The 27,168-nt window shown below is 39.6% G+C and overlaps 1 protein-coding gene across 1 annotated transcript in view; it reads right to left on the reverse strand.

The window, feature by feature from the left end:
• Positions 1–940: 940 nt before the first annotated feature.
• AFF2 (AF4/FMR2 family member 2) overlaps positions 941–27,168 on the reverse strand; it is a 213,860-nt gene continuing 187,632 nt past the window's right edge. The window contains exons 8-9 of the mRNA XM_017819125.1: positions 7,112–7,163; positions 941–958 (exon numbers count right to left, since the gene is read on the reverse strand). Coding sequence (XP_017674614.1) covers positions 941–958; positions 7,112–7,163 — 70 coding nt within the window. The remainder of the gene's footprint in view (positions 959–7,111; positions 7,164–27,168) is intronic.

Below are 27,168 nucleotides of genomic sequence, written 5' to 3' on the forward strand. Positions count from 1 at the left end.
CCCTGAAACTTAACCTGAACAGGGATGATATTCTGCAGTCTTATAATTACAGTGTGTAAATCTAGACAGATTGATAGATAGATAGACAGACAGATGCACCCAGGTGTACTTTTAGAATGTAATATCCAATTGTTAATTTTGCAACGTTCATATAACTTTCTTTGCCAAAATGGAAAGCAGGACAGGCAGACACCTCAGAAACAGCTTATCTGCAGTTTATGCCCTTAGATTTTCCTTTGTGGCAAAGGCCTTTATCTCATTCCTTTGGGAGTCCAACCTATCCTTAGTCTTCTCCCCATTCTAAACAAATGAATAGTTCCCTAGACCTGAGAAGCAAAAGGGCAGAGTCACAGAGTACCAGCAGTGGCAGTGAACTGATGGTGCTACTGTTCATCCTGCCCATTTATTTCCTGCACAGTACTAAAGACTTTAAGGATTTTAATTTATACTGAACACTACATCTATACTGAATGTTAAATCTATTACAAGCAGGCAGCAGAGACAACAGAGGCAAACCCACATGAAATAACTCTTTGCTGACCTTGGTCCGGTTTAGTACATTGCTCAGATGACTTAGCCCATTACTAAATTACACAGCTCCAAAAATTATGCTTAATAGTATTGCCATGAAATTGGTAATTTTGTAAAGCAGGCACACACTCCATGAGAGCACCCTGCTCAAATCAATTGCACTGTCTCACAGTGGTCCTGACCTGTCCCTGTGCACAGGCAGATCTGTTCTGGGAAGATTCATCCTGCCAGCACAGAACGGAGCACCTCCAACCCCAGCAAACCTTGCAGTGGCAGATGAATTTATCCTAAGAAAAAATTAAGGTGTTTAGTTTCCATTACTGTTCTCCTCCTGGAATACCTCCAGGGGAGATCAACTTTCACTTCTTCTCCCCTTATTCTGGTTGACAGAAGCTAATTACTGGATTTATCATGCCCTTTTCAGCACCTACTTTACACTTGTTCTGGCCACCTATGAGTTCCTCCTTCAGCCTTCTGCAATCCTCCCTGTCTCAAACCCAGCACTAGCACTATCCTCTACTGGTGTAAAAAACTCCCAGGAATTCAGATTCTGAAGTTCACAGATGGTTGCTCTTGCTCGGGCTTTTACAGAAGAGTGACACTGCAGATGGCCAGTGTAAGAAAGCCAGACACATTCTTTACCAGAATGCTTCAAAAGACATTCAAGATAACAATCATACTCTCCTTTTGAGGAGAAAAGGGAGATAAATGTGTCCTGTGTGGTCAGATTAGTGAGTGTTGAGCACTGAGAGGGCCTGCAGGTATCACAGACTTCAGATTTTTTTTACAGGACAGTGTGGCCAATTCTGGCTTTTCTCTCAACAACAATGCTGGGGTTGATCAATTATCTCACCTGCTGCTGCCTCTGCTTTGTTGCCAAAACAATACAGGGCTTTTGCATAAGTAGCATACACAGGCAAGGGACCCTGGGGAAATGTATTTCCCTCCATCCTTATAATAAAAACTCCTTTATAAAAAATTGTGTGCACAACTGTGCATACACACACAGAGTACACGGTCCATCCTGCAGACTGAAAGCTGCACCTCCCTCCTCCCTCTCAGTCCAAAAAGGCTGGCAGATCTCCAGGATCTGGTCCTTATAGCTGTACTGAGGAACAACCTCTATTTAACTCGTGACAGAGGCATCAGGGGTGTTTAAAGCTTTCCTTGAGGAGAATGATGTCTTACAGTGTGGCTGACAGAACTTGGCAGCTTCAGGCTGGTATCATGAAAAACAAAGCCAAGAGCATCACCTGTTAGAGAGAGCACTGAGGGGCTATGGAGTGCCTGCTTGTGTGGCAGTGAGGAGAGGACTTCTGGAGAATGTATCATGTAAAACTTCTTTTCAACTAAGGCATTTAATTCCCACTTTGTTAGGGCTGCCTGCCTGCCAGTATTTCCTTTTCCTGTGTTGTTTTCTGTACTGTGTGGAGGGCTTTTGAGCCTCTGAGCTGCCAGTGTCAACCCATGGCAACCCATGGAAAAGGTGAGTTGGTGGGAGGGATGGAGCTGCTCCAGCTCCTGGTCTGGGCAGCTGCTGCCCCAGAGCCCAGACAAGAGCACGGCTGCAGCCTGCAGGGACAAACTCCTTCTTGTTGATCTGTAGTACTGTGCACTCTACAGCAACCATTTTTTCCTGAGGGCTGTATTAATCCCCTTCCTCACTGATGGATGACCTCCACAATAACAACATGTGTGGAAAAAAATCACATGTGATTCTGTGAATTTGAACAAGTTAAAAGCTTTTGATAACACCGTGTATTTTAGTGGTGTGCAGTGCTTTTTGCAGAAAGCTCAGCCCAGATCTCAGAGTGGTTACTGAAAGCTTCTGCTGATAATAAACAAATGATATGAACCTACATCATTACCATGTGAATTATAACCTTAGACATGTCAGTCATCAAATCTCTTACTTCCAAAGATTTGCCTAACAGAAACTGGAGTATTAACTTACACAGTTGACGATACATTGTTGTTTCAATTAGTGTTGTTCAACTAGTGTTCAAATCAAAAATAATTTGAATACCAATTAAAATGGACTGAGGTGGCAAGGAGGGATGTATATGCATGAAAAGATTTTTCATGGTTAAAGACTGACAAGGTTGGAGAATGACTGTATTATCCTAATAGTTTTTGTTTTCATTAATGGCTTAAAGAAAACATTTCCCTACAATTATAAAACGTGACTGCAGATCTTAAACACTGGAATGTGTGTTCTTTATCAAAACACATGCTGCTGTGGCTACAACTGATGCTGCACCTCTCTGGGATTTCAATGGAACCCAATGACAGATAAACTGTTTACATTAAAAGACTCTATCAAAGTTATTTTGCACCTAGTTTCATCCTAATCCATCTGATTTTTCTATAGCTTTGACAAGATGACCTCTCTCACTGTGTGTGCAGTATTGATGTCATTACTGAAGAGCTGTTCTTCAGCCTTTCTGCTGATAACAAAGTAAATGGAAACCTTGGGGAGGTAAACAGCTTGTTCAGGATGCAGCTAAAAAATGGGAGAAAATACAACAGGAAAGGATATCTATTGTTACAAGGAAAGTGGTCACTGTCGCACTTCAAAAAGTGTTTACGTGATATGATGAAGGCATATTATGCCTTAGAACTTCATAAACTTTTAAAAAAATTAACCTGAATAAAGGCTTTGAAAGCTCAGCAGGCACTTTAAGAATTCAAAGCTCAGCCTATGGCTGATCACCTTTTCAGACTCAGATACGAAGTCAAACATTTTGAATGGAATTACCTAATACTAACCTAGCAAAAAAGAATTATCTTTGTGTAAAATACAAATGATAGAGCAGGGCCATGAATTACATGCATGTCTTCTGTTTGTAGGGTTATTAAAGAAGTGGCAATAAAGTGGTAATTACTAAGGGAAGGAAGAAAAAAAATCAAATAGAAAAGAAAGAACATCTTATTGATTTGTTTTGCCAAAACTACTATACACATAAAATACTGAAAATGGAGCAGTTCTGTAACTAGTATCAAAGTTTTTTTGGTTCAAAAACACACAGAACGCTAGCAATGTGCTTTAAATTAAGTACACATTTAAAAGGTTAACAGGACTATTCCTTAGGCAGAAGAACAAAGAGGAGCTGGTTAAAGAAAATTGGGTACACTACAGCTACTTAAAATACTGTATCCAGGCACAACTCATTTGGATGCCTTTGAGCTCAAAGCTAATTTGAATTATACAGAGGTGCTTTAGAGAACAAAAATACTAACCTGTGTTTTATCGAAGCTCTTTTAGCTGAACTGAGCCACTAATTAAAAACCTTCACTACTCTTCCTAATTTCTGATGTATTTTTTTTAACAGAGTAATGAAGCCATCTAAAAGCTCTGTCCTTCCTCAGAGAAGAGTGTTAACATTAGCATCTCTGAAATGCCTTGTCATCTAATGGTTTTAATAATAGCATGCCTGTCATCTGCCTGGACTGCATCTTTTGTAGCCAATCTGAGCATACTCTGCAATAGGACTCCTGAATGCAACACTGATGTATGTTCCAACCTTCCTCTCAGTGACAATACCACAAGAGTTTGCAAACCAGGCAATGCTTAAATGTAACAGTATCTCTCAAATAATAAATTAAACAGATGTGTACCTGGTATAAATACGTGACATAAAAATCTATTGAGTTGGTCAGTGTGCATATTAAAAACCATTCAAGTAGGTCAAATTGTGGATAACTTAAAACTTTAAAGACAGCAATTTTAATAAAACTGTCAATACAATTTTCTTTGTAAAAACATTTGACACTGATTATGCCGCTTATATTGAAAGAGAAACACAAGGTCTGTATCTTTAGATCTTTTATTGAACTGTGAGCACAGCATCAATAACTGCTTCTCAGCTGTAAATGAAAATTGATTCCAGATCTAACCCATCGTTTTCTGTGTGTCTTTAATCTTTAATCCCAAATCATCCACAATGAGACATAACAACCAGCATTTTGTCTATGGGACAAAGCATGTGTCATATGGCCACCTCCAGAGTGTCTGCACTGAAGACATGTGTTAGATGCAGGTGGCAAATGAGTGTCTCCTTGCAAGGCCCAAAAAGTGGTAACAGGAGTTTGCAGCTGGGGTGGAGTGACTGTAACTTGCCTCACGCTCTATCTGCAACGATCGATATGGTCCAAAGCTTTACAGACCTGAAGACTGAAGGGACCTGCAATGAACATCTCACTGGACCTCCTGCATGTCACAGCATGTCACAGCCCAAAGAAATTCACTTGACAACTTCTGCATCAGGCCCACAACTGCCAGAAGGCTAACAGGAAAATAAAACCACAAGTTCCTATGCAATTTGCAGCAGTTTGGCACTAGTAGGTTGGTTTTCCAGTCAGCTCTTACTTGCTGAAGCCTCTTAAGCCCTCTGGGATGAAATGAAAGTGTACAGCCTCCTTTCAGGAATCTTTTTCTTGGTGATATGTTGCTAGGCCATCATCATGTGTGCCTCAACCAAAAGAGACCTAACACTTATACTAAGGAGGGTTCTCCAAATCATGTTTATAACTTTTAGGAGTAATTTCCAGTTATTCTAAATTAGGTTTGAAAGGTGAATGCCAAAATTCTTAGTTACATCACTGTCTGGAGCTATCATGTGTGTTGTGTCTCTCCTCAGCAGTGGGGAGAAAAGGAAGATGTTTAACACCTGAAAGAGTGTGAGGCCCACGGACCCCTAAAGAACTGCAGTACAGTTCATAAATAAGGGTGCTTGTTCAGTTCATAAATAAGGGTGCTTACGAGTGAGGGAGGAAGACAGAAGAGTTTTGTTTCTTGCAGCCAAGCTCCTAACAATCTTCCACCATGACAAATGGACTACTAGTAGTCTCAGAAGACAGGCTGATAGATCAAACTCTCTCCACATACTGTAGACCTTCACTAAAAGTTGAGATCAAAGTGCATCTATGGATCAGTGTCACTACTACCCTGCCATGTAAAATATGAAGGGTCCCTAGCAATTCTCAAAGGACAAATCCTAGAGTTCCCTAATGACCACTGCTCTCAAAGAATTTCAATTTCCTTGAAACAAGAGTAGAAATCAAGGGAACAAACTTGATTTTTACCTACTGTTCTTATTAACAAAAATGAGTAAATGCTAGCTCATGTTTCACATTGGCTGCCAGCTTATAGCAGAAAGAAATCATAAAGACTGTAAAGACAATGATTCCATTTCCTTATAGAAACGCTGCATAAACTGTTAGAATGGTTTTGAGCTGAGAGTTTTAATCTTTTCTCTCCCTGCCAGAATGGCAATGGAGCTGGGAAGGGCCTGGAGCACAAGTCTGATGAGGAGCAGCTGAGGAAAACAACAGTAACTGCTACCCGATAATATATTTCTATTTCTGTATTTTAGGTATCTCAGTATCACAATGTCATTTTGCAGGACTATTTGGGCAAATTTCCAGTAGAACAGGAAACCTGAAGGTGCCATAAGCCAGCAGGTTTGCACAACAGCACGTTGCACAAGTACAGGATTTTGACCCTTTGGTTTCAGATGAGAGTGCAAGTCTAACTCAGTGCTAAAAAATACTGACTTGTATGAATAAGGGGTCAGTTTTCACCAGAAGGTAAATCTTTCCTGGCATGACCCTAAAGGATGGATTAGGTAGGGTGAAGGAGAACATTTAGGTGGTTTAAAAATAAATAAGAAAGAAAGACTCACTTATTGTTAACATTTCCCAGACTGAACAGATGATCCTATGCTGAATTATAGCATTACTTTCCTCTCTATTGCAGAAATTTAAACATTTGAGGCTATTGCATATATAAAGTCAAATGAAGGATGAATTTAACCCAAAGTTTCATTTTTCTTCTGATAAGAATTTTGAGAATATGAATTTAAACAGCATTCTTTCCCAGTATTATCCATAAATATTTATAAAGTGGGAAGCATAGAGAATGACATGAGCCAGTTTTCTGAAAATGATTCTTCATTAACATCCCAAGTAGGTTGAAAGACTTTCAGTATTGATTTACAGCTACATGCTGAGGATTTTTTGCTCTCACAAATGGGAATCACTGGACTACTGGCTGTGGACTCCCAACCCTTTACTCACTGACTGGAACAAAAACTTATGGACCCAATCTTCTTGTGTGCAATTGTATAAACGAATTGCAAAGCACAAGCCAATTCTGTAGTTGTCTTTGTGGTCTGATGGAGTCATTTTACACCCACTTCCAGAAAGCTTGTCAATTCACAAATTGAGTGCAAAGCAAGTGGAGGCTGTTCCCTGGCTAACTTGGTACCATGGAGGACAGAAATTCAGAACACATTGGCTGACATGGGTGATGCCACATGTAGTCTCTAATTCCAAGGTTAGTAAGACATGTTTTGGTTTCATTTTCACAAACTTTACAAACAAAACTGCCCAAATGCATTCCTATTTGAGAATAAGCTTCCTCCCATGGGAAGGAAGCAAACAAGATTTTAGATAATGGATTCTGCAGCACCCCAAAATGCTTTTGATGCAAATATAGTAAACCAACACACAATCAGATCCAACCAATGAAATAACTGTCAGATTATAAGGTCTGTGCTTTTATATCAGGTGTATTTACCTGTTCACTGTCATCTTCATCACTGCTGAGTTTCAGATCATCCTCAAGCATTCTGAAAAAAAAGGAGAGACAACACAGAGTTACATTTAATGAATTAACTTGACGTACAATGGGCTAAATCTGCACCTCAGCAAAGTCAGAGGAAAAGTTCTCTTTCAATTCAACACAAGTAAAATCAGACCTGTGGTAAGTAAACTGATGAATACTCCATGTATGTATGTATTAGTCCTTATGTGTGGTGCTAGGGAAGAGCAAATGACTTTCAGACTAATCCATCATGAAGTTTGGCAGTCAGCTCCTCTTTCATGTCCTCTTCTATTTGCACATTGTCTCACGGTGATTAGTCCATATATACCTATGTGTATTTTTAAACCCAGAGGGAAAATCAGCTCTGGGGCTGCTAAAAACTGAGAAAAAGTCATCCATGTTTCATTCTTGATTAAGGGCACCACCAGTTTTCTTTGAGAGTGGTACCAATCCCCACCTTACCAAACTGGGAATGCAGAATGGAGAACAGCAGGAGGAGGAGGTGCTTGGTTGGGGTTTGATGGGACCTCACAGTTGTTAGTATCCAAAGGCAAACATTTTCTAACCCAGGAATCTGATGGTTCATATCCCCATTTTTACTTACTTATTTTATAATACAGAGAAATCTCACAGGACTGCTCCCTGCCCTTGGTTAAAGGGGAAGGATATTCCTAAAAAATGTGGCTGCCCCTATGGCTCTTTCTTTGGCAGAAGAAAGAGTTGAATAATGTACATTACCACATTACCACCCATATTACTTGTCTTTTTTTTTTTTTTTAATCCAACACTTTGGTATGGAAAAATACACAGGGTAAGAAACCATATTATTTGCTGTTACAGAGACAGAAAAGGTCTTTTCTTTTGAGGCCTGTCAACCTGAAGAGACATGACTAGCAGTCACCAAATACACTCCTGTACAGCTTCCCACATATTCATGCTTTTATCTAGTGGTCCTCCTCAGAGCTGATATTCCTTGGGCACACTTCTACCTCACACCCATCTTTTCACCTTGACAAATTGTCTTATCACAGAATGACGTGTGAATGAATCAGCACATCTCACCCAGCTGTGACAGCCACTAAAATTGCGGAGCTCCCTTTCTGCCATCCTGAGCTACTTTAACCCACGGCAGGAGGCTTGCAAATTGCAATTATTGTTTCCTTTCTGCCTTGATGGAGACTGAAGTCTATGATTTTTTATTGTTAGCCTTTAAATAACTGTAGCAATCAATGGATGCTCTGTTAGGAAGTTTTTTTGTTTGAGGACTACGAGTAAATCACGGAAGCCTCCTGATACAAGGAATTTTAAAGAGGAGGCAATAATCCCGATGTAGAAATATCAGAGTAGTTGAAGCCCTGATGGGGATCTTAAAAAAAGAAAGTGAAGGAGATCTCTAAACCAGTTTGTAAGTAATCTGTCTTCCAGTGACCTCTGTTGTCGGGCAGCCCAGTGGTTACAAAGTATCTGGACACATAACTACTAGTCATTAACATCCTGATAAATGGCCAGTGCCTCCCTGTAATACGTGAACCCATAAAAGTACGACGGTAGCACGGATAAAAAAATCTTCTAAAAGCCAGGATTTGTGATGGGTTGACCTTGGCTGGACGCCAGGTGCCCACCAAAGCTGCTCTATCTCTCACCTCCTTGTCCGGACAGGGGAGAGAAAACATAACAAAAGGCTTGTGGATCAAGATACAGACAGGGAGAGATCACTCAGCAATTACCATCACAGGCAAACCAGACTCGATCTGGGGAAATCAATTAGAAAGACTGGCAATGAAATCAGCGTAGGACAAGCAGAAATAAAACCAAATCACGAAACACCTTCCCCATGTGCTTCCCTTCTTCCTGGGCTCAACTTCACTGCCAGTTTTCTCTGCCTTCTCCTCCCCACTGGTGCAGGGGGATGAGGAATGGGAGTTATGGTCAGCTCATCCCACTCTGCAGGTGGATCTGCTCCCCCGTGGACCCCCATGTGCTGCAGGCGCACAGCTGCCCCACCATGGGCTGCACCACAGGCTGCAGGGGAATCTCTGCTCTGGCTCCTGGAGCACCTCCTGCCCCTCCTTCTGCACTGGCCTGGGTGCTTGCAGAGCTTTTTCTTTCACATATTGACACTTGTCTCTTCCAGCTGCTGTTGCACAGCGTTTTTTTCCCTTTTTTCAAATCTGTTATCTCAGATGTGCTACCATGGGCTTGGCCTTTGCCAGTTGTGGGTGTCTTGGATCTGGCATTGGCTCTGTCAGACACGGGGGAAGCTTCTGGCAGCTTCTCACGGAAGCCACCCCTGAAGCCTCCCTGCTACCAAAACCTTGCCATGCAAACCCAATACACTATTTTTCAGGAATTATTAATCTTTAGAGGCCTGGAATTTGCTGATGAACAGAAACTTTTAATGCTGTTTATCTAGCAGACACGTCCATTTGTTTCCCCAGAGCCAATACTTGCTGTGCCATTCTCAATGTATCACCGTACCTCGATCTATCCACAGTCCCTGATTGTTATCTGCAAGTCTCATTACACCAGAAGGACAATACCCCCAGGAAACCAAGATCATTTTCATACAGGACTATATCATTCTGACTCTTACCTCCAATTCTACACTCCTACTTTTAAACCTACATCTCACTTTAATGTGTAAATTATCCACTGCTTTAAAGCAGCATTGCTAGATAATGCTCTCTATTGTTATATATTAATGCAGATCTAAGAGGACATAATGCAAAGGATCTCTTCATGAATGAAACCCAAAGGGTGGTGTGTGTTTTTTTTTTTCTTTCAGCTATTGGGTGGTTGGGTTTTTTTTGTTGTGTTTTTTTTTTTTTTTTTCATTTGTTACATGTTAAATTCCTTTTTGACATACCCTGGTAGAAATAAACCAAAAAGGACGAAAGAAATTCCATATTGGATAAATGGAAAGAACAAAGAAGAAAACATAAAAAAGATAAATAGATACACTTACTAAACTAACCCTACAGCCATCCGAAATGGCTGATTAATAACTGTCCTCATACAGCCTCTACTGCAGACACTTTCTAACAAGTACAGTAAGCACAAGACATGTTTATTGAATATTGAAAAATATAAAATTGATATAAAACATGATTAGTAGGAAGGACAACTGTTAGAGTTGGTTTCAGATAAACTAAATTTGCAGGATTTATGAGTTCCCTTCAAGAGACTAATGGATGTTTAGATGACTAGAGAGAGGAAAAAAATTGGATTTTGGTATTTCTTTAGCAGTTCCAAGCTTATCACTTGGAGTATATAATTCTTCTTAGCCTGTTCTGCTAAATGAAGAATATGTCATTCCATTCAGTTCCAAAACTCAAAGGTTAAACAACTAAACCACCCAGATTATAAAATGCATCACACTCTCCTGGCAGATGGAATAATTAAAGAGAAACTGAGTATTGTATCAACAATAAATATATGGTAGCCAGAGAACTGAGAGAATAAATTAAAAACACACAGTATTTGCAAATGAAAGTAGAATGCTGAAGATATCAAATAGCTTGCTCCCAGAGAATACTGGTTAGAAGAGGCAATATTTTACAGAACACAGAGGCCTAGAGGTCTTCCACAATTTTAAAATGTGCTTAATATTCTGAAGATATAGGTCACAGTAGCTTGTAGTGTTTAATGTTTCTATTAACTCTCATTTATAAGCAAGTAGCATCTGATTGCACTCAAAGCCCAATAAGGGGTTTTTAAGATTGCCAGCAACCTTAATCCAACATGACTATTTCACTATGATATCAAGACAGGTAACCCATTTCAGCCTCAAGGCCCTGAGACAGAAGAGCTCTGTATCTACAGCTCTCCGAGACACTGTCTGGATGGTCTGAACATGAAATTAGGCCCTCTTGAGTGAGAGACCCCTGTAAATACCATATGATCTATTCTGCTCGAAATAATTGTTCACCTCAGAAACACCCGGGCTGGAGATGACATAGTATATTTGTTATTTAAGATCAGGACAGCTATTAATAAAGGCTAATTTGGTGGCTATGTTAAAATTACAATGAATACTCTCAATGAGGGCAAATCAAAGAGAAAACTGCCTGTATCAGAAAGCTATCTCTGGAGTTGTTATGAATTAATTTTATTTTCTATTCTTCTCTGACCCAGCTGACATTATTATTGAATATACATGTACTTGTTTGTCTTTTCATCCATAGCTAATGCAAAACACCACTTTAGGGAAAGAATGGGATTAAGTAGGATTTTTTATTTCATTATTAGAGCAATGCCATTTACTATAACAGTTGAAGTTGTGTCAGCACATTCATAATCTACAATTTTCAGAGGTTTATAATTTGGAATGTGAAATTATTGCAAAGCAGAAACGTTGTGACAAAGCAACACATTTATCTGTGGTGTAAGTAGGGGCAATCTCATTGACTGACTACAATACCCATTTCCTCCAGGGATGAATTGGCTCCCAAAGCAGATTGTTTCTACATTACAAATTTAGCTAGACAAATGGCTGAATGAAGGCTTTTTAGGATGATTTCTGTAAAAGTCTCGCTAGAAATAGTAAGAGCAAAATATTGCTTTTAGGAGCCTTCAATTTGAAGCAGGCCTCAGAAGATTATGAGATGGGCAAAAATCAGAATGAGCTATTTTTATAACTTTTTGGCATAATAAGCTTTATCTTCCCTCTTAGACTCTTTGCACATTTTCCAAAAATATAATTAAAAAAATATGCCACGATAATAAACCAGTTTAAACATCATCAGTATCTGTTCATAATTTGTATCTGTTCTCTTAACAGACCATGTCAAACGATTACACAAGTACCACCATGGCTTCTGTTTCTCTGTGGGACAGACTCTGTTTTTTATATGGTTTTCCTGTCCATGTTCAGCTTGAATGAGTCACGGAGTCCCTCACCACTCCCAATAGTTGTTACAGCATGAGCTACTCAGGTAAAGTATAATTTTAGACACATTTTTTCATGAATAGTGAGCAAGTGGGCAAAGCTGCAGAGCAAGATGACCTTGGACTTGATGAGACTTTTGGGGTGACTGGAACAGGTTTTCCCACTCATCAGTGCTGGCAGTGGCAAAGGCAGCAGAACTTCAACTCAGCTCTGGGGTTTGGGCTGAAATTCCCTGGGGTCTCACCAAGTTCAGCTGCACGAACACTGAAACAGGACTTGTAGCCCATCCCAACTGTGAAGTTCAGCAGGTGTTTTGTGAACACCAGACCTGATGGCTTGGGATCCTGTCAACAAGCAAGTGAGGATTTGATTAGGAGGCACGAGTTAATCCCCTCCCTGAAAAAGCACTACCGCAATACCACTCAGTTACAGTTACTTTTATAGAAGATTCTGAACTTCTTAAAGGAATATTTTAACAGCTCAACATCCTCCTTTTGGTTTAACATTTAACTTATGCTTTTTACAAATGAATAAGGTCTGGACTGAGAGCAGACTTCTGGGAATGCTATGCATTTCTTCCTGCTCTGTTTGTGGAGAGCTGGGCTGGGAGTCCACTGTGTTTATAATAACATGTTTGGTGACACGGCTTCCTCAAGGAGAAGGTGCTTAAAAGGCAGTGTGAATAGGAAGGAAGGAGAACAGGCAATGGCGTTAACCAGACATACAGACATCCCATTCTTTTCTTGCCAGGTTTGCCTCTGGTAAAATGGGAATACAATATTCCTGTGCTTTTCAAAATATACTTATTATTTAAATATTTAGCTCATTTGTTTTTGTAAATCTTTAACATTGTCCTTGCAGCCTCAGTGGGGAAACCATGCTTCTGTTCCATTAGTGGGGCAGGATGTTTTGCTTAAATTTGCCTGAAAAGAAAAGGCTGAAACTGTGACTAGTGACACAAAAGACACAACAAAGTGCTGCAAAGGAGAAGCAGTGCCTGGTAGGGGAAGCTTATAGAGGATGTGGGTGCTCTTCAAGGAATGAATTCCCTCCTGCTTCAACCTTCCACTGATAGATAAGGACAATTTTAAATTGAGGTTTGTGTGCTTTAGATTGGAGCAGCATGTGCTACAACTAGTTATTCTGTTCGATATTAAAGACAGAGCTTAAACTGTTAGAGCAAATTTCACTCGTGAAACTTAATAAGACTTAAATCCAGAACAGGAAGGAATCAAATAAATGCCTTTGAGGTGAAAAAAGTAGTATATTGCCACCCTGAGCTAAGAAGCCCTTGTTACTCTTTTTTTGCAGCAATACTGATGTGGAGGGAACACCACCATCCATACAAACAGTGACTAGCACTGAGATGCAACCTTTTCTACCCCTGAACTTTCGTGGAAATAAGGCCATCAGTTCAACACAGTCTCTGCCGGTTCACCCTGTGGACTTCATAGAGAACTTGTTTTTCATTTTCCTAGTGCATTTCTCTGAGGTATATAAGGCTTCTCTGAGAGTGGTAATTCAAAAGGTATCATGCAAATGACAAACTGTATAATGGAACTCAGATGTATTTCAAGAATGTGTTGCACACACTGGAGCACAATTTTATCATTTATCAAGGGGAAGAGGGGGCCTGTGTGTGTGAAAACATCTAACAATAGATTTCCCCAGAGAAGTTCATAATACAGTGAGCAAAAAAACTGGGGAAATGAAAATAAATGGTAGAGTAATTCCAAAGGAAAAAAGAAGATCTTTTGTTTTAAAACATCCCATCGATAAATCTTGAAACCTGATATTCCTTCTCTTGCTGAAATGTGCAAGTCATCTTCAGATTATTTCCTCTCAGAAATTGTTAGAGTTATGGTAAAAGAAAATCTCAGAAGATTAAATGGAATTTACAAGCACCATTTACCTTAATAGTCAGGGCCTTTTGTCCAGCAATTCTATACAGACTTAAATATAATTTATTAATTTTCCTTCTCCTCAGCCACCATTTTCTTTCATTACATTTTTGTCAATGATGAGGTTCATCTTCCAAATGCTTACTCACAGAAGTAACTTCTGCTCATTTAAGCAATTTCAGTGGCCTGAATGGAGTTACTTTGCTTAAGGTATAGATCAACTCCTTAGTTTTTAAGATGAGACTGGATGTGGCACTTAGTGCCACGGTCTGGTAACCACGTTGGTGTTGGATCAAGAGTTGGACTTGATGATCTCAGAGGCCTTTTCCGACCCAGTTGGTTCTATGATTCTATGGACTGAAATGGCCTCCCCTTAGAAAGAACTGAAGTCAGGTTTTCTGTCTTCACTGCAAAACAGTCTGTGAGCAATAGAGGTACCTGTTCTCCTCCCTCCCACTGGGAGAAGGCAAACATTACCCTCCTAACACGGTCAGCCTCCCTCTGGCCCAGCTGATGGAGGAAGATGTCTTGCTAAGACACACTCCATTTTGTGTTGTCACAAACTGTCTTAGTGTTCCTGGCACCATATCAGTAATTAGTGTAATTACAGCTGGTGAGAGAGAAGTAACCCCTGTGGTTATCTATTAGGTACCTCACAATTAGAGAGTGCACTTCATTACTCATCTCTCCGCATCATCTCTTAATTTCAAAAGGATTAAGCAAAATTAATTCTTTCAGTAGAAGAATTTCTTTATCCAGCCATCCATTAATGTCTATGTATAAAAAGCTCTTCAAGGCAACTAAGATATTAAGTTGCTACTAAGTGCATTATAACTACTTGTCTGTTGACAGGCATTTTGTGTTTCATTAAAGCTGAGACAAGAACTTTGGGAGGAGGGAGAAACCTATTGCCAACTTTTATCTGTATATTATAAGCATAGATGGAAATCTGTATGTTTAGCAAGAATAATACTCTAGCATATCCAATAACTTCATATCTCTGTTGAGCTTCAATCCTGCTCCCAAACAACACTTCCAACAGAATGGGAGTAGAACTGGGTCAAAATATTTTAACAATGTGATAGGAAGTTTTAAAAAAAAAAATCACAAAAAGCAGCGTCCTTACGTTTCAAGCTGGTGAGTTGATATTTTTGTCTTAATAACACTAATACCATCAGGTTTGCCTTCTGCCTTAGAAAAGTGCAATCTCTATTACATTGTGTCTCCCTCACTGTCCAATGACTCTTCAGCACAACACATGACTCTGTTTGGCAAGGCCCGAGTATGCTGTATCATTGAAGCAAAAAGGGGGGGAAAATAGGGAGAAAAGAGAGACAAGAACAAAGAAAAGTATAGGTTTGGGAAAAATACAGGGAGGGACTTATAGTTTCTAAAAATGCCAGTGTAAAATTTGTATTCTTTGAGTTTTTTAAGAATAAAAATGAGGAGCCCACCTTTTTTAGTGTGCCAAATTCTGCCACAGTGCACAAAGCTTTTACTATTTTCCCTTTGATGAACTGCAGTGGCTGATATAATTTTGGGTTCTGCTATTTATCAAGAGCACTATATAGTCCAAGAGCTATTTCTGTGATACATACTCATTTCCAATACATTCCACATGAAAAACACCTGCTTACTCCAACCATATTTGATTAAAACTGTCTCCTAGCCAGAGTACCAGTATTTTCTCTGGTAAACAAGCCTTCAGTTGGCATATTTACACATAAAGGCTATGGGAACTTAGCACACAGTTAAACAATGATTGATAATTCTACAGCAACTTGCAAAGGTGACTTTAAAAAATCATACCAGAAAATATATTAAAGAAAGTTGTTCAACAGGGGAAAAATAACACAGGACTGGCTCATCTATCCAATGTTCTACAGTGTATATGGAAGGACATTAATTTTATTCATTGATAACATTCTTTTATTTTATTCCTTTTTAAATCTAGTAACAAAGTGAGTCCTTCAAGGAACTGTTTGATGAGCTGTCAGTACCAACATGACATTTGCAAATCTTCTCTGTGCACTCTTTTCCCCTTACATAGACTAATCTCATATCTGAAGAGCAGAGCCCTTTTGTTTCTGCAGATTGGAAATGAGTTGCATCTGGTAAATCCGAAGCTTCAATAACCTGGTCTGGAGTGGAAACAACTTTTTTGTTCATGTAAACCTTTATACTGATGTATTTTTGCGTCTCCTTCTGCCATTTGAACTATTTGTTTCTAATTCTGAACTGCTGTCTGCAAAGTTCAGTGCCACGGGGAGAGACTGCACTTCAGTGTTAGTGATAAGAATGACAGTGTGTCCTCAAGGCACTTCACAGAGACAGCACAGACTGAGATGAACTCTGTTCCTCTCTGGCAGGGGTACTAGGACTGCATGGAGCTGGGCACTAGGGTGATGAGGAAGAGAAACATCCAGTGCCTGCTCTGAGATAAGGAGGCATTATAGCTCACCAGTGACACCAGTCTGTTCCAGTCTGTTGACTGAAATGGCACCCACAGCCCTTCCACACCCGGGAGAACCTCTGCCTCCTGCTCCTCACTGCCCTGGCACAGTCCTCTGGCAGGACCTCTGGAGAATGGCGGTAATTTTCCAGTCTTCCTCCACAAGATGAATCTACTTTATCCACCCTTCACAAAAAAGGGTGGATCTGAAAAGCCAAAGGAGCCTCAGAGAAAGCTCTGAGTGAGCAAATCAGAGCAGCTGCCTGGAGTTCGGATGCTGAGAACAGGGTGCCAAGTAAATAAAAGGTTCAACAGAGGCCAATTTATCCCCAGTTCGCAAATCATTTCCCTACTTAAAACTCTTTTAGCCATAACAAGGCCCAGCAACCTCTCAACTACAAATTAATGTGAGAACTCCATAGTCTCAATTCCTTAACAAAGCATTTGAACAGTGTTCATGGCCAATAAATGTTTATGCCCTGAAACCAAACACAGGTACTGCCCCGTTACTGTGTCTGCAGAGGAGACACATCAGCTCCTATGGGTTCACAGCACTCTAATACGACGTGGGAGCTTTTCACTCAGTTTTTATAGCTTAAGGACATATAGAAGGGAAAACTATTTTATCTAGTAAAAACTGTTTCTGCCTAGTATTAGGCTTATCAGAGTTTTCCAGCTTAAACTTGGATGCCATTGGGGTCACGTCTTGGTTAAGGAGACAGGGACAAAAAGAACAGGGGAAGACAGAGAAAGAAATGATTCTATTAAAATTCCATAAGAAGTACTAATAGGAAAGTGGAAAAGAGAAGGCAGAGGTGGGAGAAAAGGAGGTAAAAAATGCCAAAGGCAAACTAAACCCAAGTATCTCACGGTATTTTGTAGTATATGCACTTGTGCCAGCCTCGGTTTGGAGGAAGGACAGAAGCGATAGGAAAGGAACAGAGACATGGTCTCTTCTTCCTGATACAAATCAGATTTTTCTTCAGTAGAAACATCATTTTTTAACTGACCATTAGAAGAAATTTACTCTTATTACAGTATCTGCTGATGTGAGAAAATTTACAGACTCCTAAAATGAACTCAAGAGACCTTCAAAAGCACAAGCACTGCTGGGATCTGCTCATCCCTTCACAGAAAGGATAAAGAGTATTTGGCAAGAAGCAAGCTGAAAGTAAAGCCTGCCAGTTTGTTTCACAACACTGGCCTCTAAAAAAGGTGTAACCAATGTCCTCTTGAGATAGTTCAGTGTGAGTGGGCCCTGATTAATCAGATGAGTGGAGGAACAGCAACAAAGACTCCCTGACAGTGATCTCAGGTTTAAAGGTGTTTTAATCCCTGGGGTCAATTAGTCTTCAAGAATGAACTATCGGGGATGAGTGTCCTGTAACCAGATAAAGGGGTCTGGCTTCTTAATTCCAGTGCAAATGAACAGCAACTTCATAAAACTGTAAAGTAATTAATTATTTACTTGTTCAAATAGAAGACTCAAGATGTTTCATAAAGACTGGTAGAGGGAGGTCTTCCAGTTGCAGATACTGCAAAGGCAAAGCAATGCAGTCATGACACAGCTTTTCAGTGATTTGTTAGGCTATGGAGAATGGGAGCTCGAGCTTCAGAAACAGTGTTTGGGCATGTGGAGAAAAGTGAAATTTGCCACATGTCAGATTTTTAAAAAATGCTTTAAACTTAGCACTTGAATCACAGATTTTCAGGGATGTGTATTTCCAAAGCAGAATTCCAAGGGGGGATGCAAGTCCTTTGTACTGGCCTGCTGATGGGTCAGCAGGGGTCAGCCACAGAGGAGATGAGCAAGTACCAGGGGCTCATGTGTGCATGGGAGAACCAACCAGGGCTTTCAGTGCCACAGAGGCACTACAGCTCTATGAAAAATACTGCTGGACCACAACTGGTACGCAGGGTAGTGCAGGGATGATCAATCAGCAAAAGTCCCCATAGGAAGCAGAGATAAGGTGATCTTGGGGAAGGTGAGCTTCATTTTCAGAGCACTAATTTGTGAATCAGTTTTTTAAACCCACTTCTCTTGTAGCTGCAAAATCCTCCATCAAGAATCCACAGCTACCCCACAGATCTGATAGAGAATTTGCAAAGAAAAATGAATCTTCAGTAAGACTGTTCACTTCTATCCTTAAATGAACATTCTGTTGATCAATCTAAAAATGTATAAACACATTAATCCACGCAGTACTAAAGCTAATGTAAATAGAGGAGATAAAACCAAGCAAGACTAAAACTAATATAAATAGATGGAATAAATGAAAAAAATACTTAAATGATTTCTGAATCTGGATGATTTATAAGGCACTGCATATGCATGAGACAAATCAAGTACTAAGCACAGTCCTGAAAACACTGACTCATGCAAGTAATCCTTGCTCCTGTAAGCACTATTTTTCAGGCTCAGATCCAAACACAATGCCTGACACTGTTTGCTCTGATAATCACTCTAAGATAAACAGATATGAATAACTGCAAATACTTCCAAGCATTTCCTTTCACTTATAATGTAAAAAGAAAAATTAGAGGATAAAATGAAAATGTATGTTTCCACTTCCAGATTTCATACATCATTAATTCTGTAAAAATATATCGGTCTTCATGCTGATAGTTCTCTTTGCTTGGCAAGCTTGCAGAATGCAATATGCTAGATAACCTGATTGAAAATTTGATCCTATTGTTTAACAAAATGAGGATTGTTTCATAAGGGGCTCCACCATGTCTGTGCACATTTTCCCCTAAGTAACAGTGTAAGACTTGTATTTCCCCAGACAGCTGAACATTTACGTTGATGTACTTGGCTACAGATCCAATCTTGCTCTGGCTATAATACAGGAGAATTTTCCTCAGCATTTTGAATTATGGCACTGAAATAATTTAACAGTGCCTTCTGTGCATGTTACACAAGTTTTCTGATATAGTTAGCTCTTACTGAGAGTTTGTTTACCCTATAAATTGTGCCACATGGTTAAACCATTCTTTGTCCTAAAATCTGCAGAGATTATTTTTTCAGTATCCCTGCAAATAGTGTACTTCTGAAAAAGCCAGCATCTCCCGGCAGCCCTGTGTACATACACTCTCCATTCTTTATATTCCCTAAGAATTCCAGGTTACTTTTGAGCCATCTGCTAATTCATGCTTGCACAGCTCTCTACAATGAAGCTGTGAGGAACCAAGAAAGGAATATTCAGTAGTTGGTTTAAATGGTAGGGAATACCCACAACATTGTTTATACCTAATTACAAAATCACAGAATGGCTGGGGTGGGAAAGGACCTCTGGAGATCATCTACTCCAATCCCCCTGCTAAAGCAGATTCACCCAAAACAGGTTGCACAGAATCACATCCAGAGGAGGAGACTCCACATCCTCTCTGGGCAGCCTGTTCCAGTGCTGTCACCCTCACAGTAAAGTTTTTCCTCCTATTCAGGTGGAACTTTCTGTGTTTCAGTTTGTGCCTGTTACCCCTTGTTCTGTCACTGGGCACCACTGAAGAGACTTTGGTCCCATCCTCTTGACACCCACCCTTAACATATTTTGTGCATTGATGAGGTCCCTCTCAGTCTTCTCTTCCCCAGGCTGAACAGTCCCAGCTCCCTCAGCCTTTCCTCATATGAGAAATGCTGCAGTCCCTCATCATCTTTACAGCCCTTCCCTGGGCTCAGTCCAGGCCCTCCATGTCTGTCCTGAACTGAGGAGCCCAGAACTGGACACAGTACTCAGATGAGACCTCACTGGGGCTGAGTAGAGGGGAAGACAACCTCCTTTGACCTGCTGGACAACAAATACTGAGAGCAAACCCTGCAAGTTGCAATCACGATTCTGATCCTGGTGAGAACGTGACAGACACTGACATTTTGAAGACCATGAGAAACACTACCTCCTTTAGCAGCTCTCTGCTTTAACATCTCTCTCCCAAATTCATCTTGAGACCACCCTGGTCTTCCTTTACCACAAAGCCTTTGAGGAACATTGTGGTTGATTCTCTGAGAGGTAGGTTAATATCATTTTCATACCAAACTAGTTATGAGATGAAATTCATGTTACCATCGAAAAAACCCTTAGAACTCAAATGTGGTCCTCAGTGATAAAAACATTCCAAAAAAGAAAATTCCAGAATACCAATTTTTCGCCTTTCTTTTTGTACATTTATACCATGTCTGGCAATTGGCTTCTTTGTCCATGACTAAAGTATCTCGATGTTATTATCAGACAAATAAACATGAATATTAGTACATAAAATTGATAAATGAATACTCAATGTTTTTTTCAAAGGGAAAAACTTAGGGATAATGCAGACTAAACTTAATGTAATTGATAAAGTAATGATGTCATGACTTTACAAATAAGAGATTAATAATATATCAAAATTGTCAGACTGGATCGAGCCTGTGGTGAATCTAGTTCTGCATCATTTGTTAGTACAGAATTATTTTTCCTAATACAACTGGAATGAGATGCTGGTTCATTATGCTCATGAAGCACATATGTCTCCCAATTTTTTTATTCCAAAGTTTTATCAGAATCTCTTTTAACTCTGGCTCCACTGTTGGCATCAACCTGAGTCCCAACTGTGTGCTGTGTTAAGAGCCCGTTCATTCTTCCTGGCTTTTTTATCCTGGCATTTAAAGTGTGAGAAAAGGAATAGGAATTTTATAGGATCTAAGTGGGTCTAGGTGCTTGCCTCCCATCAAATTTCACTAGGGTTTCAAAACTTTATTTTCTATCAGGATATATACAAGGACATAATGCACCTTTTTTCCCAAACTATTACTTTTGTACTTTCTCATCTTACTCCACACACCTGCTGTAGGCAGTCCAAGTCTTAGTGACAATTATCTTCTGAGGAACAAGAGTGTACATTTACCTTCTGTCTGACATGCAGGCTGCAAAGCCCTCCCCATGTTTGCTGAGTTTTGATGGTAGTTCGATTGGAAAAGGATGAGTCCCACAAAGAGGAAATTGCACGATACACCTTGCACTTGGTGCAGGAGCTGTTAATCTACAGACTAATCCAGTTGATACATATGGTTAGGCAGTTGGGTAACTATCAGGGCACAACACTACCTTTCATCTCCTAAGGTAATGCAAAAGTTATATCTCAAATCCAATTTAAATTGGTGCTCCCTTGAGCTCAAAGATAATTTCTCTCTAATCCTCTTCTGGTTGTCTATAGGGTAACCTTCAAAACCTCAGAAATGACACTGTAAAAAAAATGATCAAGTCATAATTTTTTAGCACAAAACCAAGCTATTTTTCCTGGTGGCACTATGTTCCAGCTGTTATCAGATTCAAGAATTCTTCAATTGCCTTGAACTCTGCATTTATTTTACTTTTCCAGATTTTTGCCAATGAAAATACCTCAGCACTGCTTGAAGAGAAAATAATCTTGTCAGTTTTATTGTGCCATATCTGAGATGATGAAGGTCATGCTAACTACAAGTCTGTTCCAATTGCTACAGGGTTGGGTGAGGTGGACTTTTTATTTTATTTTTGGTTTTTCCCTTGCTCCTACCACAAAGTAATAGGGATTTTCCCCTTTCATTCATCTTGCCTTTTGTTGTTTTTAATCGACCACCCATCAGTGCCGAATTGCCTTGTAACTGTCTGCTGAGCTTTCATTTGACAGAGATAGCTGCTATTGTTAGCAGGAGCCTTCACTTCAGCCCATTTAACTTTCCTCAGTTTGACAGCTTCACAATAGCCACCTTCCATCTAAAGAAAACTGTGATTTAGTAGAAAGGGAATGTGGGACAACAGCCTGATCTGTCACTCAGTCTCCAGTGAGTTCTCTTGGCATAAAGTTCCCCTACAAAGCCGGAGGATGAAATACTACATGAAAATAAGACGGTCATGAGACATGTTCAGTTATATATTCTGGTAAAATCTAAACAGCAATCACACTTAAAAATACAGCCCTTTCCTGTCAGTAATACTCCATGCTGGGCAGCAAAATAAATATTTTGATTGATTCTTAATTTCCATTTTTTCCACTTACATTCCAGAGTAATACTTGGCTTTTTTTTTCTGCTCTTTTATTTACCTGGTAATTGTTCTCAGATTGATCTACAACAACTCCTAGTGGAAACAATATGTCACAAGTAAATTAAAGCTTTCATTGGACCAGTCGTTGGTCCTACTCCATGTAAGTCTACATGAAAAAATGTTAATGAATTAAGAGCCTGGATGTCCTCTTTTACTTACAATTAAAAAAGTCAAATTATAGCTGCCTAAGAACAGTCTGAATACTTCACAGCTCAGCTCCACATTCAGTTGTCCTTTCACATGCACTTTGGAAATAGGTTTGTAGTTGACTGTGACTGTTGTGCACTTGTGCCTAATGCCCTTCTGCAGTTACACTCAGATGTGGTTTTATCACTGGGCACAAATGACAAGCTGTAGACATCCTGATTTCCAGGCACCACTTTTTTTTCTAGTCATAGTTAAGTAACTGTATTATTTTCTTGTCCAAAATCCTGGATGCCAGTTTGATGAACACTTTCTTGCTAAAAAATGTGTCTAGAAAATGAAATTTAATTACCATTAAAGCATAATTTATTTCAGTCCATCTATATGCCTCTCTTTAACTCTCATTAACTTCACCAGAAAAGGAATGAGGAAACAGTTGACACAGCTGCACACTGCAAAAGGAACCCCCTAAACTGACTGCCATGTTCACCCGAGTTTGAGAACCATTTCCTAATATTTAAAATAAATAAGCTGCTCTGGGAGTGGTAACTAATCATCGAGCAACACATGAATTTTTGTTTTGTGGCAGCCATTCAAAGCTTCAGTTAAGAACTTGCCAGAACTATACAGAAAGGCATGTACAGAAATGGAGAGAGAAAATTGGATGGCAGATAAACTCCAGTAAAAAGACAGATAACAGTTACTGGAGAAGCATCCATTGCACAGAGTTCACTTGTGAGAGAGTACCCATGAGGTTACAACTAGGAAGAACACCAGACTGCTCCACTGTTTCTAATTAGGGAGGACATCCTTCATTTTATAGCTCCTGTGGTCTAATTTGTAGAGAGCCATATCCCCTAAAGCTTTCTGTAAACCAAATTAAAACTCATTCCATCAAGGAGTTTTAGCAATATACGGTCTCTGATCACAATACATACTCATGGTCGTGGAGCTGCTTCAGGCAGTCAGCTGGGGGGCGCATTCTTTTTGTTTTTAGGGCTATTCTTTTTCCTTTTTATTAGGAAACAACAAATTTCTTCTAGGAAAATTTTAAAGACCAGTGAATCTGGTTCTGTTTAAACAGTCATTCGTAAGAAGGAACAGTACATACAGTCCCCCTCTACTGATTTTCCTGGTATTCTCTGACTTTTAATTAAAACATTTTTCTCCTTACTTTTTTACTCAAGACACCTCAAAGCTTCAGCCAGCTCAACAAACATTGCTAGCAATTTTTTCTCTAAATTAAAAAAAAAAAAGTTAGCTTATGGCTTTTTTAGAAGACTCAAGACTTCATGAATGCTTTTGAAGTTTGCAGTCCCTTCTCAATCCAAAAAACATTCATATCATGTGCAGCAATAACACAAACATCCTACTGGTCTTTCCTCTCTTGAAAAGGAGAGGAAATTCTGTCTGTATGCCCATTCAGTCCTTGGCCTCTATGCTGCCACTATCAACAAGAGTGCCAATTAGGATCACAGATTCAGGAACTGGACACATGTCCCTTAGACTCCGATGGAGAATTTCATCTCACGCAGGCCACTGAATAGCTCTGAGAGTGTAATGACTTTTGTTCCCTAAAAATCTGCCTTAAATTTCAACCAGTAACCTGAAGGTGAAAGGGTCCATCATCCTATTGCTTGAGCAGCCCGTGCCAGCCAGAGCCCTCAGTTATACAAAGAACTTTGTGTCACTTGGTTGCTGAACTTCTTACAAATGCACATGTGCACACAAAATTCCCTGAAAACATGTCCCTATTCCATTCCTGTGGGATCTTATATAAATGCACAAGTTTATATGCATCTGGCATGGCTGTTTGTATCAATCAACGCCGCAAACACTAACTTAGATGCTTATTTCCTTCCACGTGCAAAGGGACTGAGCTAAATTTCTTCAAGTAAGATTTCAATAAAGTATTTATCACAGCTGGTGTAATTACGGAATTACCTGTAAAAAACCACAAAGGCTGAGGGATCTAATGAATAAGTGGAAAACTACAGCGTAACATCAAACAAAATGTCCACAGTCAAAATATTCCACTCAGTAAAGGTCACACACTCCCTGCCTCGAGGAACAGCAGAGCACACTTTGAATGCAGGCAGGTGAGAGCTTTGCCTATATTATGTGAGGAGATTTTGATAAACATTCCAACCTACTTTGACAACGGGTGGCCAATATGGCAAAGTGGTTCACAGTGGTTTGCAGTGGCAGTTTGATATTAAAAACTGACCAGTAAGACATTTGATAGGCTGGTCCAAAATGCTCAGAGCTGTTAACCTTGAGAAGCTGATGAAAAGGGGATGCTCGTGTGGCAGCACCATTGCCTGGTGGAGCCTGGAGAGCCCCAAATTCTCAGGAGGGTGTTGCTGACCACTCTGCTGTGCCTGCTACACTCAATCTCTTTTCTCTCCACTCTATATTCTTGTCTCTTCCATTAAGCTTTTATCCACTCATTTCAAACAAAACAAATGTATTCACTGTTGTTTAAAGGCTTATCTACATTTCCTGTGAGTTATTTTCATCATCAGCATTCTATTAAAGTTATTTCAAAGTAAACTAGCACGAGAGGGAGCAGACACTGTGTAGCACTATATCATGTGTCTTCCCAAACCAGTTAAATCACAGCAAGAGGTTAAAAAAAAAAAAGAGATCTATTTAAAACTAGATTAAGCTCAAGCTGCTAAAGCATAATAAATTGCTCTATTTTAACTGACTGAACTGTGCACACTTAGAATACAAGGGCATATTTCATTTGGGTTTATGCAATTGTTCAGTCTACTTTTCTACCATTTCACCCATCACCAGATGAGAGAACTTGTCAGGCAAAATTGTAGTTAATGATGTTTAATGGTGGCTAAGCCCGATAGACTTGTTTATTTCTTTTCTTCTTTTTTGTTGCTTCACTTTCACTGAAATAATGAAAATATTACATGAAAAACTTCTATACTATTTGCAGGAAAAGCTTCCATTACCAATGCTAGGTAATATAAAGCTTTATCTGATTTATACAGCAATCTATATAAATCTACTTTTATGTTTTATTTGATTCCAGCCATTAGGCTGTGCTAGGAAGTAATTCTAAAATATATATCATAGTGGCAATTCACTGTACTATACCAAATTAATCTACATAAATCTATACCTGTGTGCAGGGAACCAGCATGGTAACATCACCAGTATGGAGGAGGAACGGATGCCAGTAATTCTACTTGTAGGCTTTCTAGGAAGTTCAAGATTTCTCTAACTACTGAGCAGAATACAAATGTCCCCCGTTGAAAAATTCCTCTGTCTAAATTATCTGTATCATCATTAGTATAGCTCTTGCATTCTAAATTTCAGAATATGAAACTGCATATTAGGAGAGGTATTTCCCCTTTATGACTGATCTAAAGTCAGAGAGCTGGAGCACGAATGGGCTGTTTGGAATAGCATATCCTTTTAAAAACCTGTATTCCTTACTGATTTAAGTTCCTTACATAGCTGAAGCCAGTGTGCTTTGCACAGCTGAATGAGGCCAGCTGGCAAAGTAGGAGCATATCAGCATTCTGACTGCTTTTCTTTTGTTTGAATATTACCTCAGTGGCTGCACACTAAACGATGTGAACTTGATGGGCTTGACTATGACCTCAGCTAAACTGAACAATATGAAGCTGGCACATCTGTAATCTCAGGCTTGCTATTTTTCAATTTATTTTTCACCTGATTTGTATTAAGATGTGGTTCAAATTTTAAAATAAAAATAAAAAGGGCCCTTCTGCATTCCAAATCAATCAGCAAATGCTGGCATGCCAGAAGGCAGGCTTCATCTGCCTCTTCACACCACATTTGGTGGATCCCTGACTTATGAGAGCTTGATTTCTAAATGTTTATGCAGAAAGAAATGCTTTACACATCCGTTCCTTCTCAGATAGCCTACAGGGATTTCTGGCAACACCTTTTTTTTTTTCTTTTTTTTTTTTCTTTTTTGCCTGCCTTCCAGGTTTTCTCCCTGTGGATACATAAAGACAGAGTGACAGCAGGAATAGGCTCAACTCGCAGTGAGCAGCGTCCGTACTTATTATTGCTATTGACTACATGAGATAAGCTGGACATCTGTCTTTACTTTTAGCAAGTTCTACAAGGATAAACATGAACATGAATGTGGGCTGCCCATGGACAGTTTACTGGTGCTCTTTTACACTCCCATCCCATCGCTTCTGTCACTTCTGTCTGAGCTATATTTCAGCCGCGGGTCACAAGAGTTCAAAACATAGTCAATTAATCAAATGGCTTCTATGAACATAACACTGCAGTTCAATAACTGCTTCCTATTCAACATAACCAAGGAAATGAAAGTAGGAGGTTAATGTGGAGATAGCTAGGTTACGTGTGGAGCTTTAAGCAGCAATCCCTGATTAGCCATCATCACAGAGTGCATTTTATCGATGGAGTTATTTTATGTGAGACAAAAGAACAAAGCCGGGATGTTTATGGCCTGATCCTGCTCTCCATAAAGTCAAGTCAAGTTCTTCTGTTGACTTATGTCTACCAGTTCAGGATCTTTGATCTTGGAAATAAAATTAACACAGCAGCAGAAAACAAATGAGAAA

Source organism: Lepidothrix coronata, unplaced genomic scaffold, assembly GCF_001604755.1.
Source record: "Lepidothrix coronata isolate B3197 unplaced genomic scaffold, Lepidothrix_coronata-1.0 Scaffold73, whole genome shotgun sequence".
NCBI classification, from domain to species: domain Eukaryota; kingdom Metazoa; phylum Chordata; class Aves; order Passeriformes; family Pipridae; genus Lepidothrix; species Lepidothrix coronata.